Source organism: Mirounga angustirostris, unplaced genomic scaffold (assembly GCF_029215605.1).
Source record: "Mirounga angustirostris isolate CCGP_5_RB_7025 unplaced genomic scaffold, mMirAng1.0.hap1 SCAF_1, whole genome shotgun sequence".
Lineage (NCBI taxonomy): Eukaryota > Metazoa > Chordata > Mammalia > Carnivora > Phocidae > Mirounga > Mirounga angustirostris.
Window position 1 is genome coordinate 55118308 of NW_026991709.1, and position 21105 is coordinate 55139412.

A 21105-nucleotide genomic window follows, 5' to 3' on the forward strand; every position below is an offset into this window, starting at 1 on the left:
AGTGCGAAGTCACGAGCCTGAGAAGGTAGCAGCCTCTGGGGGAGTTAGACTCTCCCGAGAAGGGAAATCCAGCATGGGAGCCCATCTGTGCTTCCCACTCCGCCCCTCGGCGAAGGGAGGCTCAGGCTCCCTCTTTAAAGGAACTGTTAAGGTCACTTCTATTTCAGAAGGGTCAACGTTGGGTAGTATGAATGACTTTTTCATCTTAAGTAGAACGAACGATGATTTCTGGAATGCTTTTCCAGCGTAAAGTGTTAAGAGCCCCTGTATCCCAACCCACGACCCCGCAGGCCCCGGGGGTGGGGGGGTCGGAGCGTAACACCTGCAAAGCACCAGCCCGTGTGCCCTGGAGGCGGGAAGATGGAGGGTGTGGAGCAGCCAGCCGCACCGGAGTTGATTGTAGTTCCCTTTCTACCATTAATTATAGTCACAGCCGTACCCTTTTGCCTGGTACTGTAAGCTCATTGGAGGCTTTTCATTAACACCTTATTCCTACAAAGCAAACAAGATGTTTGTTTTTAAGATGAGATCCAAGAATAAATATTAAGTTACATCCTTGAAAACAGCCAGGAACCCCACTGGTGGAATTGTCCTTAACTTGAAGATAGTGGGTAGAAAGCATGTGACCATGTCATCAAGGAGTGACTACTAGCCACGATATGTCTCTTGTAATATGTTCCTGTCCTGTGCAGCCCATGGGCAGGAGACGCCAGCGAGTGGACCTTCTACCATTTGCCCAGTGGCCTTGGTAGGTCATTAAAGGACTCTCCAGAGAGACCTCAATTTTATTCAACTTGCTTGGCAGTGACAATTATTGGTAGGAAGTAGGACAGCCAGAAGGGGGAAAAAGAAGTGCACACTCACATCCGTTCTCCCGTGGGAGACAGTAAGTGTGCCAGAGCCCAGGGGCTGCCACTGCTGGCTGGGGGAGGGGCAGTCTAGCCTGAGGGTCCCACCCACTTTAGGCTTCTGTGCTCTGCCAGCTGGCCAAGACCCTGCGTGTTCAGTCATCTTGACACTAAGGATGGGCCTCCTTGCAGGCCAATGGAGGATGGTGCCAGCACAACTGAGAGCTGGGGACAGGGGTCTCTGCGAGGCAAGTCTGGGCTGCACCAAGCTCCTCCATTCAGAGGCATAGTCCTCTTTACATCCTCCCTCTCTGTAGGCTCCTCTCCCAAACTAAGCCCAGAAGCATACTTAGGCTCACTCTCTCCAATACAGCACAAATGGAAATTTCCTTTGAGCATCCTACTGCTGCACTTCTCCATTTGTGCTTCTGGAAAACACCTCCAGCCATCCTTTCTACTTGTCTGCTCCCCATATTCAAGCCTCAGAAATCACCCGTATCCTTTACTGCTTTGAATCTCACATCGACCAAGCAAGTATTTCATTTGTACCTTCTTCAGCTGCATTTGATACCCAGGTATCATTTGATAGCCAGATTCTATTTTGGCACCTTTAGGAGATGCGAGGCCCTTAAAACCTATTAAAAACAACTTTCCCACAACATTTTTCTAATAGATCTCACACCCTTCCCTCTTCGGCAATGTAAGCCTCAGTACATTTACTTGCTTCCAACCCTTCAGTGGCCCATCACCCAGGAAAGAGCTGCCTGACCAGATTCCTTGTCCTTCACTCTAATCTTTGAAACTGCAAAATTCTGCATATCTATCCTTTTCTTTAAAACTGGGTGATGGGCATTAAGGAGGGCATGTGATGTAATGAGCACTGGGTATTATGTAAGACTGACGAATCACTGACCTCTACCTCCAAAACCAATAATACATTTTATGTTAGTTGACCTTAAATAAAAATAAATTTTAAAAAATAAAATAATTTTTGTTGTTATATTTTCATTGTATTGTAGTCCTATACTATGATCAATAAAATATGAATTCTTTGGGGAAAAAAACAACTGCTCTTAAGTCTCCTCAGTAGGTTCTCTATAAAATTAAATACAATGGAAACAAACAAACAAAAACCCTAAATACAATAGCCTTTTGGAGTGTTTCTTTACAGGCATATAAACCTCTTGGTGGCCTCTTAATTTTAATACTTTGGTGACTTTTGTACACCTCCCTGTCCACGTGGCTTCTCATATTAGAGATGTGGAAATTCAGGCCCAGAAAAGTGAAGTGGCTTGTGTAAAGTTATGGAAATGGTCGCTGGTAGAAACGGGACTTTGCTGGAGGACTGTCCCCTTCCCTGAGCCAATGTTGTGGCTGTGGCTTGAAAACAACAGTACTCACCCCGCTCCACCTCACCCCAGTTTGTCAACTGTAGTGGCTTATTTAACTAAAAATATTTCCCATCCTATTTAGAAACAGAAATCTTAATGAATTAGCTGGTTTAGTTTACACAGAGAATAAGAAATTTAACAACTACCCCCCTGGCCTATTCTGCATCAGCCAGTTATTTAATATGTTGATTTCAATTGGCTTAGAATTTAAAGTATAGAGAAAAACCTTTTGTCTCTCTTCGTAATTGTGCTTCTAGAGTGGGTTGTTTGGTGATTACAGAGATACTTCATTGATCACATCACATAACTAATGACATTTTTTGAAAGAACACCATGGGCTACTGGGTAAATTCTAAACCTTCAATGCTTACTATAATGAGACCCCAAACTAATGATTTTAAGTAATAATCTATAATGCTCAATTTGAGCCAAAACTGTTTTTTGCATACATTGTATATTTCCATCTTTATGACTTCATTGAAAGAAATCCCTCTTGCTGGAATAATTAATACCCACATTTATTTTTTTTCTTTGAGTGCTTGCCTATGTCAGACAAGTGCTAAGAACTTTACACTTATTAACTCATCTAATCTTCACAATACTCCAGATAGGCATTATTATGCCCATTTGGTAAGGAGGAAGCAGACCCATTTTTTTTTTTTTTTTTTTTTGTTTTTACCATATTCTATTATCAAATTTCCACTTCATTCTAAGTTCTCAACCTTGGTGTTGGTCCCTAGACTGAAAAATGAGCTTTCTCCTTCTTTCCATGTAGGCAATTCTTCCTTCAAGTTTAGAAACCTCTTCTTTGATACTAGTCATCACATGGTATTACAGCTGTTTACATACCAGTATTCCCATTAGACTGTAGTCTACTTAGAGGGTTTTGTTGCTGTTGTTTTTCTAGTCATTATTTCTGTGAAGTACATATACCTGTAATACAGTAATTAATCAATACTGTTTCTCCATAATTATGGGTGGGTCTCTAGGTAGAAGCATTAAGCCCTGACCTAAAAATGCTTTTTCCTAGGAATACACTTAATTCATAATAATTTTCTTGGAACTCTTTACTGACAGCTTGTGCAAGAAATACAGGGCTATTTAAGATTAACATGCATCTCCTCTCTCCCCTAACTAAAAACCAGGTGTCCGGTTTTAGTTTGTAGAAAAGCACCAGGTAGTTACCTTCGAACACATTTGGGGCACAGCATATTGTCCTCCAGGTGTGGGGGTGGAAAATTGCAGGCCGGCAGCAAGAACAGGGCACATACTCTCCCTCGTTTTTCAGGCACCCAGGCTTGTCCTGCATGAAATTGCAGGTGAACCCAACCTTCTGTGTCTGCAGGCAGACTTCTCCCATGGACCACACACCACCTGACACCTGGAGGAGAAAGAGGTGAGTACGAACACAGGATGGCCAAATTCTAATGTTCTTCTGGTCAAGACTATATCATGGTCTTTGTTTCTTCTACTTTTCTCAATGCCAGCTCCAAGATATGAGCCCTGGAATCCTAGCTTCACCTTAAGCATATTCTGTTCTGCTCCCTTTTAGAAAACCATACAAAACAGTTCCTGTTAAAACTTTAAAAAGCGGGGCACCTGGGTGGCTCAGATGGTTAGGCGTCTGCCTTCGGCTCAGGTCATGATCCCAGGGTCCTGGGATCGAGCCCCACGTCGGGCTCCTGACTCAGCGGGGAGTCTGCTTCTTCCTCTCCCTCTGCCTCTCCCAGTGCTCATGCTCTCTCTCTCTCTTTGTATCTCTGTGTCTCAAATGAATAAATAAAATCTTAAAAAAAAAAAAAAAAAACTTTAAAAAGGAAAAAGTATAGTTGGAAGTGGCATAGCTCCAAGTGGGTAAATGACAGCGCAAGGGAGGCAAACCTTTACGTCTGCCCATCCTGGGTTTGCAGCAGGAACTGCTTCACAAAAAGATCCACGAGAGATGATCAGTTTATTAATGCGTACGGCACACATCACTTGGAAGAAACCACAGACAACGAAAACAGACTCAAAATGGCAGCTCGGAATCCCAGCTTTTACAGAGAACGATGAATTTGTAGCAAAATGACAGGAAAAACGGAAGCAGTTTTAGGCTCCTGGGGGTGGCAGACAGTGGGAAAGTCAATATATGGGAAGGAACTCAGAAGTAAGGTTTCTCTGGTGCCACCTCTCAGTGGATTGTCTCCAGCAAAAAGAGAATTTATAACCTGCCTTGAGGCAGTAAAAAGAGACCTTTTCCTGGGTTTGTTGCTCTTTAATTGCCATCGGTTCAAAACAATTTTTATTATAAATTTTAAAACACTTTAGGACAGGTGACATATTCTGGTTTCCTTCAATAGAAAGACTAAACCGGAGTGGTCTGGGAAGGCCTTTATGAAATAGATTCAGGGGTCTCAACAGGCATTGTACTGTGCTAACCAGTTTATGGTCTCTCTTAATTTTATGTCCTACGATTCTTACAACATTATGAGGTAGATGTAATTATCAACCTATTTTATGAGGAGGAAATTGGGAACTATATTAACCAACTTGTTAATGTCATTCACTTAACAGATGCTAGAAGATCCCAGGGCTTAAGCTCAGGCAGTTGATTTTAGAGCCTGCTTTTACTTTTAATTCCTTAAAGGGGAAAGAAAGAAAGCCAAACAGATTGCCATTCCCTTCTGATGACATCAATAATTTGCAGCAGTCGTTTTCAAAGTGCGGTCCCCAGACTAGCATCCTTAGCACTGGCTGAAAAATTGTTAGAAATGAAAATTCCCAGGCCCTACCTCAGTTCTGAATCAGAAACTCTGTGGGTAGGGCCCAGGAATCACCAACCCTTCATTCAGGTGATTCTGATATACCCTAAAATTGATTGGAGGTTAATATCAACAGCATTTTTTCCTCAACTGGACCAGAACCAGATCTCAATCCTGCGCTTACCGTGGGCCTCCTGGGGCGATTCCACTGTCTCCACCTTCCCAGCCCTGGCTGCAATTCTGGACCAGGAGGCAAAAACAGCATCTGGGGCCGAAGTTGTCACAACAACAGTATCGACTCCCTCCAGGAGAGCATCAGACCCAACATGGGCAGGGGTCCCACCCTCAGGGGAAACAGCCACTTCAGGAAGGTACGTTCCATCAGAAGATATCCTTTTCCCAGAACTTTCCAGAGACATTTCCTCCTGGTCCATCTTTGATCTTCTTTGTGACTGTGTGAGAATCTTGGCCTCCTCTGCGGTGACAGGAATGTTCTTCTACAAATAGGGTTTACAAGGTTAAGGTGCTGTCAGAAGTGCAGTCTCACTTTTATGATTTTGTACAACCTTGTGAGAAGTGGTGGGGGTGGGGGTGGAAGGGGGTGGTGGTGGGGGGTGGGTGTGCTGTTCCTCTTCAGAAGGAGTGGAAGGAGGGAAGGAGGGGCTGAGGCAATCCCTCCACTGACTTTCTGATGCTAAAATAGGTAATTAGAATGAGAACTAAACCTTCCACTCTTGTCAAATCTCTACAAATCACTTACCTTCTGATCGGGGTAAGCATATTCACAGATTCTCTTATATACATCTAGTTTCTAAGACAAGAGAAAAATGAGTTAACAATCAAGCAAGGATCCTACCCCTCCTCCCAGGAGCACTGTCTCCAACCCTGGACCTTCACCTGGCCTTTGGTGCTCAGCTTTAGTTGTTGGCACCAGGCCCGCAGGATGTCTCGGTGAAGCACGTTGGCTGGTGGCAATTTAGAAGGTAATGGAGGAACTGGGATTTTCTTCCGAAGTCTTACTTTTCCAACGCCTTGTGCCTTCTTTTCTGAACCAGAAGGTGGAGGAGAATGGGATGAAATTAGTAATAATTCACTTTTGTGTAGCCTTTTAAAATGTCAAAGCACAACTTTCAGTTCTCACAGCCCAATCCCCACTGTATAGTTACTGACTTGCCAAAGACCCCAGAAACCTCCAAGGGACACAACCTCAAACCTGGGACTGACTGACTCCTTCTGAATCTCCAGTTTTTACTTCCTGAAACTCCCTTACTTGCTCCTTTGTGAGCACCCAAACCCACAGACTCCAACGAAGTTGTACTAGAGATCTTACTTCCAATCCAGGAGAATGATAGGAATTTTAAACCTGACATCATAAATCCTCAGTGGTGCCTTGTCCTCTCAGCAAAGAACAAAATAAACCACTCGGCAATGCTACGCACAACTGCCCGTTCTCAGAATTATGTCAGCCCACCCCACTCAGGGCAGTACTCTTTTCTCGCTGCACACAGCTTTCTCACACTCCCACTGATCAGGAAAGACTTCCAGAACACACCCCCAGAACAGACAACTATAATGACACTAATAGTTGTGAGGCTTTACCGAGTGCACATTACTAGTCAGGTATCACGTGGGCATTTTTACCCTAATTATTCCATATACATTACAACTGAGGCTGCACCCCACCCCATCCGACCCAGCTAGGTTAAGTATTATCCTCAATTCTTAGAAAAAGAAGGTGGAGTTTCAAGGATGGGATTTCAAATTTATAGCAGTCTGGACCCAAATCACTGCACTTTGAGATCCTTAACACTAAGCAGCAAGTGAAGGCAAAATGATGATCAGAACCAAATATATTGTCAGAGTTTGGAGACCTGAAGACACCAGTTTTAACAGAGGTGGCTGAAAGAAGGCTTCAGGGAGGCGTGACATAAGCTGGACCCCAAAGGAAGTGGGGGTTTTCAGAATACAGGACCAATTTTCTTTCCTACTTGTTCTACTCCTTCCAAAAAGTTCCTTGGTCTTCTTAAGCCCAAGGAAATGAGATTCGAGGCCTTGTAGACTTCTTACCTTTGTCTTCTTTCATAGATCTTTTCCGTTTGGTCCCGCTGGTGGAAGTTCTTTGCAACTTTGGTTCCCCAGAAGCCTGCTGTTTCCCTTTAGCTTCTTCTGATACTGGTTGGGACTGGCTGGCCAGAGAGTCTTCCCCCGACTTCATGGAGTTCTGATGGGGACAGAGGCCAGTCCATCTTCCCTTGGGTGCCCAACCCACCACAAACACTCCCTGACTCAAGATAACTCACATCCACAGCACCAGGATAGTCATTATACACACAGCTGGCAGCATGGATTCTCCTCCAGGAAATCGTCTTAACCCCAGGTTTACTTATAGGGAAGATGGGGAAATGGGAGGCCGATTTGAGAATACGAAAAAAGACCGAAAATATGGATACAAACCACAGAAGCAGAAGAAACTAGGCTCTTTGGGCAGGGGATAGGAGCCCTCTTATCACCTACCATACCCACTATTCTCTTACCTGAAGATTTTCTTCCCCCATTCCTTTGTTCTTGACCTCTTCCAAAGAAAGTTTTCCTCTACTATTGCCAGAGGGATTCTATATACTCCTTCAGTTGTTCATTGTGCTCAGTATGAAGATATACAAATATCTTTAATTCAGTCGACCAGCCACTCCATGGCCCCAAGGGCTAGTCACAGAATTCCTTTCCAGCCTAGTTACCAAGGCCTGAAGAGATATCGCTCACTCTACCCCAGCCTTATACTCACTTTCTTAAATCTCCCTTCTTCTTCAGAATCTCATCTCCAGTATTCCTTCAACCAGCAGCCCTTTCTGATCTTCTCAGACCAAGTCACATCTACACATTGCCTCACTCCTCCCCCTTATCAGTCGTAGTTTTACATTTGCTTGTCTGATTTGATCAATGTTGGTTACTCCATTTGACTGGTAAGCTGCCTAAGGGCAGAATCTCTCTTTCCTCCTAGGCCCTCAAACATTGTTTAATTGAACCAGAAGGAACAAGAGAACGGTGGGGATCCAGCTATCTGATAGAGAAACTAACCTCTTACATAAGGTGTTGACACGTTTCTTATTTTCTTTTATTTACTGCCCACAGCAACCTGGTGGCAATTTCTAACTTTGGTTTTCAGATGCAGAAGCTGAGGCTCAGAGGCTACCTAATTAAAGGCACACATTTAGGCATTTCAGATGGACAGAAAATCCCTAAATCTAAATCCTTTCCAGTGTCCCCAAGGTGGGAGAACAGGACAAATTAACATTTGTATGGCATTTTACATCTCTATAGCAGCTTTGCGTTCGTATTCAAATTTTACGTTTGCATGGCTTTACACAAACTACTCACTTTGGGGCCTGACTGACATCTTAAAATCGAGAGAGTAAAAATGATGGTCCCAAGGAAAGAGACTATTCTTGAGAGTACTCGGGTTCCCTTGACACTGGAAAGTCTCAAAGCCTCTTTACATTTTCTTTCTTTTTTTAAGTAGGCTCCACACCCAGCCTGGAGCCCATTGCGGGGCTTGAACTCACGACCCTGAGATCAAGACCTGAGCTGAGATCAAGAGTCAGACGTTTAACCCACTGAGCCACCCAGGCACCCCAAAGCCTCTCTACCTTTAATTTCTGTCTGTGGTGCTTGTCAATATGTCTGGCTTTGGATTATTCCATAGCCCCGGTGACCCTGGGAAAAGATGGGTTCAGACCCACCACTTCTGGTTTAGGACCGGTGTCTGTTGAGGGCAAATTAAAGGATCTAGTTCTCCCCAACCTCAGGTCCATTACCTCTTCCTAAAGTTTTCCCCTCATCTCCCTTTTTCTCCTGTTACCACTCCCCTCCAGCCCTGATACTAGATTCTTCTTTTGGACGGGGTAAAGTATCTTTTCTAAACTCAAATAGGAAGCCCCATTTCTTACAGTCTCCTTGCCCCAATATACCAGGTTGCGCGATCGTTATTTAGGACTTTACTGGTTTTTTTTTTTTTTTTTTTTTTCTTAACAAGAGGAAATTCTAAGGCACATTCTTTTCTCCTTGAAAGAAGGATCAAGGAGAACCATGAGGAGACGCTCAAAGACAGACAGAAACAAACACGCTAAAATTGTATTTACCTTTTTGCCTTTTGCTTTCTCCATACCCAAAGAGAAGTCAACGTTGACAGAAAGAAAATTCTTACTTCTGAAATGGCCCAGGGCCCCAGATTGCTCTTTTAAAAGTCTCCTCCCACTTCCTGTCACCCAAAGGCGCTTTCCTTTTTCTCCTCCCCCTTTTCCCTCCCCCACAATTTGTGAATGCTAATTCTGTGTACTCTAATTCTTGAGGTGACTCTTGTATGAATTAATTAGTAATACCTTTCCTACCACTTTCTGTGAGCTTTTTAACATAATCACCTACCGTGTGGTTCAGGAGACATCAGGAAGTTGGAATCTTCTGAAAAAATCCAAGGGAGAAACAAAAGTTCCTGGAGACTTCTGAACAGGATGTTCGAAGGGATTTAATGAGGCAACTTGTGGAAACAAAAGAATTCCAGGGCCGGACTGGTGGTTTGAAGAAAGCAAAACCTTTTTTGTGTCCCACATAATTTTATTTCTTAAGCAAGCTTCTCAACCAATCACAACCCCAGCATTCCATTTGTACTCATAAAACTACCACCTTCCCGTCTGCCAACAACTAGTAAGAGTAGTTTTTAAGTATTTGTTTTGACCAAATTTTAGGTTTAAAAGTTCACAGCCATTATTTTATGGTCCCCCATTTTATGGATGACAAAAGTATGCATAACATTATATTGGTAACTTGCTGGATGACGCAGTAAGAGAGAGCCAGAAATCAAGTCTAGGCGAGCTTTATTCTACTCCTCAAGCCCCTGACCTACTAACTCCCAAACAAGGTCAGGGAGTTTAAAGTTAGTCTCTTTAAAGTTAATCTGAAAATACCTCCCACTCAGATTGCTCCTCCCTGTCAAACTGTGGGGGATCAGAAATGTGAAGTGAAGGAATCTTCTATGTTAAGAACCAGCGATTGTGGGATTCAAACCTTCCTCTGTCAGGTCACAAAGTCTACTATGTGCCTTTGTTTTGTTTTCCTACATCTCATTGCGTGCCCCAAAATGATGAAGATGAGATGATCCTTACCCGGAATGGAGGTGATAATATCCTCCCAGGAGAGAACTACGTGGACACAGGACGTAAGTAAATGGGATCCAGGAGTGGAGAAGCAAGTATAGATGAGGACTGAACAAGCCCCAAAGCACCAAAGATGAAAGAAGTATTTAGAAATCTAGATCACCTGGGAGGTCATATGGCAGTTTTGACTGTTAAGTATTTTACCCCGGTTCACAGACAACAAACAGTAAATACTTACTAGGTAAGGTTTATATAATGTATAATATATACAAAGTATTTGATTGAATTATTTTTCTCTCCCCAGTGTAATTGGAGGTAACATGGCTAAATTCTAAATTAAGTACAAACCCAGATATTGAGACATCTCATCCTGGGCAAGGTACAATCTATAATTTCTATATTAATAGATGGAGTATATATTGAGATTATGACTTAGGAATTCTTAGACCTACCATGATTTGGGGGGAAATAATTTCTGAAAGAATTGCACCAACGATTAAAAAAAAACCCAACAGGATAGCTGATGTTCTATATATAAGGAGGATTAGCACGATTTAACTTAAAAAATATTTGAAGAAAAAAATATTTGAGCATAATTGGAAATAATAATACTGAGTTCTCAAATGAAGCAAAAAGCCAAATGCTTTTGTTGGGCTTGGAGTTGTGGTAATTTATAAGCAATCTTGAAGAAACACAATGTGTTTGTGCTTTGGTTTCTCAAATGTAAAATAGGAATATATGTAAGTTTGTTTCTTTAGAGAAATACGTTTATACGTAAAATTTCTTACGAATGTTTAGTCAAAAGAAAAACTGCTTTTTAAAATGTTTTTATGTCAATGCGTAAAGCTCTATTCCTCCTTAGTTGGAAAAATATTCATAATTGAATCTCATTCATTTATTGAACAAAAATGCTCGATAAATGGACGGCAACTATGTGCTTAGTACAGGAGAGACAGCGGTGGACAAAAGCAGACAAAGACCCTGCCCTCAAGGGCTTACAGCCTGGAATGAAGAACAGACGTTAGGTAACTCATTATCAATAACTAATATAATATCTTTTATAGGATCTTAAAATGCATTACATTTATTTGTACATATTATCAAAACAGGGAAAACTACTCAATTACGACACTTAAAAGCAGAAAAGCTCCCTACATTTGGTGGTCTGCAGTAGGGGTTTTGACCTCATCAAGGAAGTCAGGAAAGTGTCAGATTTGAAGGACCAGAAGAACTGAATTAACTGAAGAGGAGGAGAGGAGGGATCAGCTCAATTCGGGAACAAAATAAGGGCTGTGAAGCTGGAGCTCCGAGGGGGAGGAGGAAAATGTTAGCTGAGTCTGGATAGGTTGACCTTCTCATCTTTAGGCAAAGAGCAATGGAAAGCTGCTGAAAAATTCCAGGTGGGGGTAGGGGTGGGGGTAGGGGCGGGCGGACTCTGACGACCATTTTGTAAAGATCTTTCAACCGTAATGAGGACAAAGAGTTGGAGAGGGATCGTCGCAGACACCAGACGGTGAGTTGGGAAACCGCCCTGGCAGCTTTCAGCTTGAGATGCGGGCCCCTGGCGTGGTAATGGGGGGTTCTGGGTCAGAGCAAACACTCCACAGCCGGGCAGCATTGAAACCCCAACCGCCCTTTAACTAGCTGTGTGACCTTGGGCAAATTATCTGACACTGTCCTTACCTGTAAGAGGGGAGTCTGGAAAACAATAGGTTTTACTCGGAGGGTTGCAGGGATGGCTAAATAGGCTCTCACACGTCTCACACCTGAACAGGGTCTAACGCAGCACGTGTTGGATCAAGGCTAGCTGTGGTGAATAGAGGCAAATGGTAATTTTATTTACTTAAAAAAATGAGTTTATACGGGAATTGCAATTCAAGATAAACTAGCTTTGGTGAACCCTACGCAAATCCAAAGAGGCAAAGGGAAGATCAGCTTTTATTAGGTTTTCGGAGGAAGTTGGGGAGGGTTGTTTTGAACAAAAGTTGATTGGAGAAGGACAACAGTTTGAGCTGGGGCAGGGAGGGAATCTTCCTTTTCTTAAAGGCAAGGGATAAATTCCTATGTAAAAAATGCCCTTGTCAAAATAATAATTCTCTCCTTCTGCTGGTTCTGTGGGTCGCAGTGAATGGTACAAGCATGAGTGCTCCCGCTTCAGAGCTTTCCCATTCCACCCTAAAGGAGGGTTCCCTTATTTTCACAGATGTTTCTATTAATAGTGTTGGAGACTGAATAAGGTGAGAGATGTGGCAGATTCCTGCCAGGTTTTCTTTTTTCTGTGTGTATTTTCTCTTCCAAAAAAAGTTTTAGTTGAATAAAATTAGCTGAGTTAATGAGGCATTTAGTTATTTACCTGGAAGCAATGAATCTTCCAGAGTCATTAATCTGCATTTACAGAAGACAAAACAGGATTGTATCACACAACACCACCACCATTTCATATTTGACGGTGGGAGAGCTTTGGTGGGAGGTGACTGTGGAAGCTGGTTGGGGTACTTGTCCAAACCTGTTGGCTAGAAGTGCTGGTTCAAAAGCTGAGCTTATTCAAAATTTATATGGTTTTGTTTTTATCCAGGATGACTTCTACCAATTTATAACAGGGTATAAGAATACCTTTTCTCCATATCTGGTATTGTAATAAGTATACTAGAACTCGACACGGCGTATTTATTATACTCTACCTTTTAAGTATCCCCTATAGTAAAGTCAGTGCCCCTTTTGGAGTTACTTTTTAAAGAAACAGATGAGTCAGTTAAGCATCTGCCTTCGGCTCAGGTCATGATCTTGGGGTCCTGGGATGGAGCCCCTTGTCGGGCTCCACGCTCCAGAGGGAGTCTGCTTCTCCCTCCCCTCCCCCTCCCCCTCCCCCTCCCCCTCCCCTCCCCCTCCCCCTCCCCTCCCCCTCCCCCCTCCCCCTCCCCCTCCCCCTCCCCCCTCCCCCTCCCCCCTCCCCCTCCCCCTCCCCCTCCCCTCCCCCCTCCCCCTCCCCCTCCCCCTCCCCTCCCCCTCCCCCTCCCCTCCCCCTCCCCCTCCCCTCCCCCTCCCCTCCCCCTCCCTCTCCCCCTCTCCCCCTCCCCCTCCCCCCTCTCCCCCTCCCCCTCCCCGCGCACACACTCGAATGTTCTCTCTCCCTCATATGGATAAATAAAATATTAAGAAAAAGAAACAGATGAGTCACTTAGAAGTAAATCTGGAGGGGCGCCTGGGTGGCTCAGTTGGTTAAGTGATTGCCTTCGGCTCAGGTCATGATCCCAGGGTCCTGGGATCGAGCCCTGCATCGGGCTCCCTGCTCTGCAGGAGGCCTGCTTCTCCCTCTCCCACTCCCCCTGCTCGTGTTCCCTCTCTCGCTGTGTCTCTCTCTGTCAAATAAATAAATAAAATCTTTAAATAAAAAAAAGTAAATCTGGAGAGTAAGGTAGGCTATCAGGTTAGTTAGTAATTTGGGATAGGGGCATCTGGCTGATTCAGTCGGAAGAGCATTCAACTCTTGATACCAGGGTGGTGGGTTCAAGCACAACGTTGGGTGTAGAGATTGCTTAAATAAAACTTTAAAAAAATAATAATAATTTGGGTTAAAAAAGGGAAAAGTTGGAGGTAGACAGTAGAGCTGAAATCATGGGGAAAAAAGCCCATCTGGTTTCTTTGTTTATAAACTGTCTCCCTTCCTCCATTCCTTCCTTCACCCTGTGTCAAGCACTAGTAATGAAAAGTGGTTCTGGTCCTTAATTACCTCCCAGTAGGATGAGTTCCAGAAATGCGAGGAAATACAGTGTCACTGAGTTACATTTTCCATGACTTCTGCTTTAAAGAACAGGACATGGGGGGCGCCTGGGTGGCTCAGTTGGTTAAGCAACTGCCTTTGGCTCAGGTCATGATCCTGGAGTCCCAGGATCGAGTCCCGCATCGGGCTCCCTGCTCGGCGAGGAGCCTGCTTCTCCCTCTGACCCTCCCCCCTCTCATGTACTCTCTCTTATTCTCGCTCTCTCAAATGAATAAATAAATCTTTAAAAAAAAAAAAAAGAACAGGACATGGGGGCACCTGGCTGGCTCAGTCGATGGAGCGTGTGACTCTTGATCTTGGGGTGGTGAGTTCGAGCCCCACATTGGTGTGGAGCCTATTTAAAAAAATAAATACAGAACAGGACATGTTAATCAGGGGCACCTTTATCATGAAGCTACTGAAGCTTAACTTGTAAGTGGTCCATTCCAAGTTTCTGTGGAGGCCCTAGCAATTTTGCATATCTAATTTGTTATACTTTATCTTAAAGAGGGAACTCCAGAGTTATAGGAGCCTCAGGGTGTACAGATCTGTCTTACTGATGATACATGAATACCGAAATGTTTGTATAAAACAAACATTCCTTGAAAACCTCAGTTGGCTCTCCTTTGCTTCCACCTACCTGCTCCCCCCACCCTCCTCCCGATTAAATGTGGTCCAGGAGAATCACTACTTGGTTATTAGGTTTCCAGCTTCTGTTCCCCCTGTATGTGCTAAGGGCCAAAGTAAGTGTGTGTCCAAGGGCCATCACTTGCACATAGGAAATTTAGTATACGTTTGAAAAATAACACACCTTGGAACTAACAAATTGCAAAAAAGCATCCATTCAAGTCGACCACTTAAAAAAGGTTGCCCCTACCTTCAGGCTGATGTAGCTTTGAGTGAGGCCACAGGGCTTGGCAGGTGGCTCCTGAGCTTTGTATCAGCCTCGATTCACGTTCTTTCTCTGGAGCATGAGCATGGAGCCCCCCATCTGTACAATTACCATGGCAGCCCTGTGTCCCTAGTTTATCCCAAATATGTCACTGAGGACAATGCTTTTTGAAACCAAGATCAACTGTAATCTATTAATATTCCAGGAGATTCACCATTACCATGGAGGATATAGGGAAGTTTCTTAAAATGTGCTCTTCACCAAGCCAACAGATGGTACCTGGAGATTTCCTAGGGTTGATTACCCAAGTCGTCGGCTGTTAAGTGCTTGGGAAAGAGGCAGCTGTGAGCCTGCAGGCCTTAAGAAACTGCATTTGAAAATGGGGAAGGAGCTGGCTCTGTGCTAGTGTTTGTGATCATTAGAACTCACCTGGAGACGACGAGATGACTTTCTTTGAAGTGAAGGAGAATCCAAAGATTCTGACAAGATGTGGTGGCTGAGGGGCGCCTGGGTGGCTTAGTTGTTAAGCGTCTGCCTTTGGCTCAGGTCATTGGGGGTCCTGGGATTGAGCCCCCCATCGGGCTTCCTGCTCTGCTTCCCTCTCCCACTCTCCCTGCTTGTGTTCCCTCTCTCACTGTGTCTCTCTCTGTCAAATAAATAAAATCTTAAAAAAAAAAAAAAAAGATGTGGTGGCTGAGACCATTTCTTCAGTTCCCAGTGTGAGGACAGAACCCTACCTCAGTACCCACCAAGTATTACTGAGTCTGCCTCCCCAACATTTGACAGCACTGATTCCTCATCATCCTCACAGCTACCCTCTGCATTCAGGATTTTATTTCTTCTCACCTGCACCCCTGTAAAGCCTCTTTACTGATCTTATCCTCAGTCCTCCCCCCCACCCCAGGCCAGCCTGCACACAAGGCCTCTGTGTAAGGTGTGCGGTCTATCTCCAGGGACACGGGGATGAATCGAGTGGTGCCTCTGGGAGTCCTTTCGGCTCTAGTGTCCCAATGACTGGGAATCAAAAACTCAAGTACCTGAGGCTTTTTTACATAGTTAATCATCCCGAGGAATTTAGGAGTGAGAGTTTATAAAAGCAAGCTTAATTTAATTCTGCTGCAGCATGTATGCATTTTTGTTCAGAAGCCTTAACTCTTGTCAAGTATAATTCACTTTCTTGTGGCTTTATATTTTATCGGACTCTGAAATAGGGTGGCTTTTATGATAAGAATTGCTTTCCTCCTGAGCTAGAAGCATAACCATGCAAAGGACAGTAAGAGTAACTTAAATGAGAATGATTACTAAATGCAGCCTCAAAGAGAAGATAGATAATAGCACTTTGCATTCATACAAGCCTGCCTTTCATCTGAGTATCTCAAAGGAAGGTAAAAATGTAGCTGCTGCTGTGTTATGGTTGAAAATTACAACTGTGCAATTTTCTTATTCCTGAGTGCTTCCCTTCTTAAACATGATGCGGAGTTAAAACATCTCTAGAATTCAATGTGTATTGATTTTGAGCATAGGTTTCTCTCTCTCTCTCTGCCCCTCAAACATCAACCCCCCAGTTGCAGAGGCATCAATGGACCACCTGTCTTTGTGGCTTTGAAGCATTTGCTATCGTTGGAGAAAAACGTAATAAGGGATGGATGGACATCATTCGGAGCTGTTCTAAAGTTTTGAAAGAGGACTTAAACTACCTCCATTTTGACTTAAGTCTGTACTTTCTAATTGATTAAGTTCTATTCAGATTATCTCTCAACTCAGGCAAAGACCTGGCAGGTGGAGCTTTCTGTGATGGGAACTGAACTACCCCCTCAAGCAATAAGGGCTGCCCTGAGCCAGCAAGACCCCATGTGACTCACCCCAAGACTGTGATTGGCCGGCCTGACTTTACTGCCCAGCTGCATGGGCCCACCCACCATTGTCCCACATTTTCCTTACATAAAACTAGAAGTATTTTCAGCACTTTGGGGACAGTCCCTAAGATGTTAGTCTGCTGTCTTCCTAGTTGTTGGCCTCTGAAATTCTTTTCTTGTTTCATCACCGCTCAGCTGTCTGTCTTTGGATTTTGTCAGAGTGAGTGGTCAAACTGGTCTGTTTGGGACCCTAGAGCCAGTTAAATTTTGGTGAAAAAATATAGAGATAAAGATGGAGGCAGAACATTTTCTGGGTCCCCCAAATCAATTCAATCACAGTGCTAACAGACACTTCAAGAATGCATCAGAGCTCCACTCTACTGAAGCAAAAGTTGTACAGGAGCTGCTCAGTGGTATAAACGGAAATTACTCAAAATTAGAGTTCTGAATTACACTATGTTCTATATATTGATGAAAATTATAGAAATCCCCAGAAAGAACGTTGCTACTGATCCTCTTTACATGCTTTCTTTCTTTCTTTTTTTTTTTTTTTAAGATTTTATTTATTTATTTGGGGGAGAGAGAGAGAGAGAGAGCGCTGCTGAGCAGAGAGCCGGATGCAGAACTGGATCCTTAGACTCCAGGATCATGACCTGAGCTGAAGGCAGTCACTTAACCAACTGAGCCACCCAAGGGCCCCTTTACATGCTTTCTATTGGAAGGTTGTGACATTTTATTTTTTGGGTGGCTTTAAAATGTTCTTGTAATACCTATTTATACACACTTTCATTTTTGACTACTGATACAAGGGAAGCTAAAAAATGGGCCTCTAATTTTTTTTTTTTTAGATTTTATTTATTTATGTGACAGAGACACAGAGAGAGAGGGAACACAAGCAGGGGGAGTGGGAGAGGGAGAAGCAGGCTTCCTAATGAGCGGGGCTAGATCCCAGGATCCTGGGATCATGACCTGAGCCAAAGGCAGACGCCCAATGACTGAGCCACCCAGGCGCCCCTCTAATTTTTTTTTTTTTTAGTATTTTATTTATTTATTTGAGAGAGAGAGCAAGAGAGCTCAGGATCACAAGCAGGCAGAGGGCCAGAGAGAGGGAGAAACAGACTTACTGCTGAGCAAGGGAGTCCAACACAAGGCTCTATTCCAGGACCCTGGGATCATGACCTGAGCTGAAGGCAGCTGCTTAACCAGCTGAGTCACCCAGGCACCCCATGAGCCTCTACATCTCTAAAGATACAGGGAGAATAAAGGAGAAGAACATTTTTTGAAAGTCAGTCACAAAAAAATATATATAAGTAAAAGGTAAACAGTAAAATTTTCCCCAAGGTAAATAAAATTTATGATAAAGACCAGGTCTTGGTGTGTGTGGCAGGGGATGGGTTAAATTAGGGATGGAGATTAAGGAGGGCACTTATGATGAGCACTGGGTGTTATATGTAAGTGATGAATCACTGAATTCTGCTCCTGAAACTAATATTACACTGTATGTTAACTAACTGGAATTTAAATAAAAACTTGAAACTACCATAGGAAAAAAAAAAAAAGGCCAGGTCTTACCATAAAGGGAACCAAGAGGTCCAGGCTTCACATTCTCAAATAGCCTCATATTTAGACACTTAAAATGATCTCCAAATGAGGTTATCCATATAGCCAGGGATACATTAAAACGATTAAAAGAAAAATGTATCAGTCATGAAACTTGTTAGAGGTAAACATTTTCTTCAATTATACATTTTCTGTAAACTTATGTTGTCTTTTATTTTTTTTAATATACATGGAATCACACAAATGGAAGTGTTTGGGGCCTTCCTTAGTATGATACTGGGACTTTTAATAAATACTTACTTGATCCTCATCCTGGTTTCTGGTATAGGGCTAAAAAACTCTTGGAATTTCCTAAGGGATGAGATCAGTAAAGATGTTTTGTTATGCTAATGAGGTAGCTTCTGTAAAGTGCCTAAGGAGGGGGCTGGTTGCCAAGGTAGCCAACCCTGTGATTAGAGGATTGGAGCTTTCAGTCCCAACCCCTTAACTCTGGGAGAGGAGAGGGGCTGGAGGTTGAATCCATCACCAGTGGCTAAGGATTTAATCATCGATGACTATGTAAGGAAGCCTCCATAAAAACCCAGACGATGGGGTGCAGAGAGCTTCTGGGTCGGTGAGGGTCTGGAGGTGCTGGGAGAGGGGCGCACTGGGAATCCTGGAGGCCCCACGCCCTTTCCACATCCCCTGTTCTGTGCATCTTTTCTGTCTGGCTATTGAGTTACATCCTTTTATAATAAACCAGTGATCTTGTAAGTAAAATGTTTCTTTGAGGGCTGTGAGCCACTCTAGCACATTATTTGAACCCAAGGAGGAAGTTGTTGTGATGCGGGATCAACAGTCAAGAAAGAGTTCTTGGGATGTATTATGGTGCAAAAGGGTGTTCTCATTAAAGGACCAGGCCGGACAGGACCCGTGGGCACAAAGAGCTGCATTGTGATTGTGAGAAGTGACTGATTATATAGGGTTTTCTATCCTATGGAAGTGAAGGTGAAGTTAGGACTCCAGGAAATAGAGTCTATAGATTCCTGGGGGTCTATTATTAAGATTGTGTTATTTATTTAGTAATCTCTATTCCCAACACGGGGCTCAAACTCATGACCCTGAGATCGAGAGCCACATGCTCTTCCAACTGAGCCAACCAGGCACTGCTTTGTTTTTCTTGTGTATCATTAAGACAGCTAGCCATTGACTGCGTTTTCCCCTGCCTTTGTTCTTAGGCAGTTACTAGTGCCCGAGGAATGTTATTTATAAATCCCACCTTAAGGAGGGGTGGTTTGCGGGTGTCAGCTTGTGTTTTGCCCTCTCATCAGTTGGAAGCTCCCACCTATAGCTGGTGGGTTGGAATCACAGACAACCTGGACTTTACAAGTAACTGAAGTGGTGGGAGGGGCAGCTTGGTAGGACTGAGCCCTTAAACTGTGGCCTCTGAGCACATCTCTAAGAAGATGGTGTCAGGACTGGGTTAAATTGTAGGACAGCCGTGTCCTACTTGCGTCTCCAATTGTGTTGAAGACTTGCATGGATGGTGCAGGGAATGCCCCCATTCCCTATGGGGGAAATGGGTGCAGAACCCTTATTATTATTACAGAATATTCTTCAATAATAAATTACTAGTGAAAGGGAGAAGATAGTAAGGGAAAGAGTATGGGGAGAGCAAGAGAAACACGAAGACACAAAGGAAAAGAAAAGCCCAAAATGAGTTTCAGGGAAGAACATAAACACAGAAGCAAAGAAGAAACACATGGGAACAAAGAGATGGGTAAGGGCTGAGTGTTCAATGTTAACTATATATTTCTGTATTGTTTGACTTCTTAGAATGAACACATTGAAATTACGGTTGACTATTAGAACCGTGCAACTTCCTGATTCCTGAGTGTTTTGCTAACTGTCCAACATGGTCTAATCTGCAGCAATGGAGATAGGTGCTGTCTACTGTTAGGACTGATGACAGGAGCCTTGCAGAATCTCCAGCTAACTCTTCAGGACTGCGTTTTCTTACTCACCGAATTACATGCCACTTAAGAATTGTCTTCTTGGGAACATTTGGCTAGAAAGAGAATGACCACCCCAGAGGGTTATCTGATTCTCTTGAGAATTACACTTGTCTTGTAAATTGGCGTCATTTGGGTTTATGCCTCTGTCTCCTGTGAGGTTGCTTACTGCGATTATTCATGTAGAGCCGAGGAGCTTCGATTTCCAGACTTGTAAATTCTGTGACAGCAGAGTCCACCCTTAGCAGTGGCCTGTAATCCTTCACCTCCCTCTTATCTGTGTTCTTCAAACTTTACCTGCATTCATTCACAAATATTAAATAAGAGCAGTTTGATCCAACAGAGTTTTAAGTATAGAGCATTTCAAAGAGAATTAGTGTATTTTTCAATACAAGACCTCACAAAGATAGAAACATAATAAATTTGAAAAGGAAAAGTTTTACAGAAAGAAAATATAAGCTACAATATATAAAATGTCCCAAAGTATGAAATTTTTGTAGAAAGTATGTAATAGCGGAAAACTCGAAACAGCCCACATATCCAGACATAGATAACTGGACTGTAGTATTTTTTATTTCTTATTTAGTGAAGAAAAACAGGTATATTTTTAAGTAAAAACTTTTCAGAACCATTTGTATTGAAGGGCACCATTTTTGTACAGCAGTGATGTGGAGAATGGGGAAAGGGAAATTCTTGCAGTTCGCATGCATTATTTTATAATGAGAAAAAAAACATTAAAAAGAATTAGCCACTATCTCTTGTGTTAAGAGACTATATTTTAAAATAGAGTTTTTCTTTTCCTAAGAGTATTTTAACCACCTGACATTCAGACGTCATCAAAAAGGTTTCATTTATTGTGCATAACATTAATGATTGTGCAAGAGGGTAAAAGCACGGATTTAGGCCAACCAGAAAAAAG

The 21105-nt window shown here is 43.2% G+C and overlaps 1 protein-coding gene and 1 long non-coding RNA gene across 2 annotated transcripts in view; one reads left to right on the forward strand and one right to left on the reverse strand.

The window, feature by feature from the left end:
• Positions 1-461: 461 nt before the first annotated feature.
• On the reverse strand, positions 462-7195 carry DPPA4 (developmental pluripotency associated 4). Its single transcript, XM_045863927.1, has 6 exons — positions 7048-7195; positions 5878-6026; positions 5741-5791; positions 5165-5474; positions 3425-3620; positions 462-492 (listed from the first exon to the last, which is right to left on the reverse strand). The coding sequence occupies exons 1-6, from the start codon at positions 7193-7195 to the stop codon at positions 462-464; spliced, it is 885 nt and encodes a 294-aa protein (XP_045719883.1).
• A 4383-nt stretch (positions 7196-11578) lies between these two features.
• Positions 11579-21105, forward strand: part of LOC123834531 (uncharacterized) — a 161096-nt gene continuing 151569 nt past the window's right edge. The window contains exon 1 of the long non-coding RNA XR_006788461.1: positions 11579-11640. This is a non-coding gene — a long non-coding RNA (uncharacterized LOC123834531). The remainder of the gene's footprint in view (positions 11641-21105) is intronic.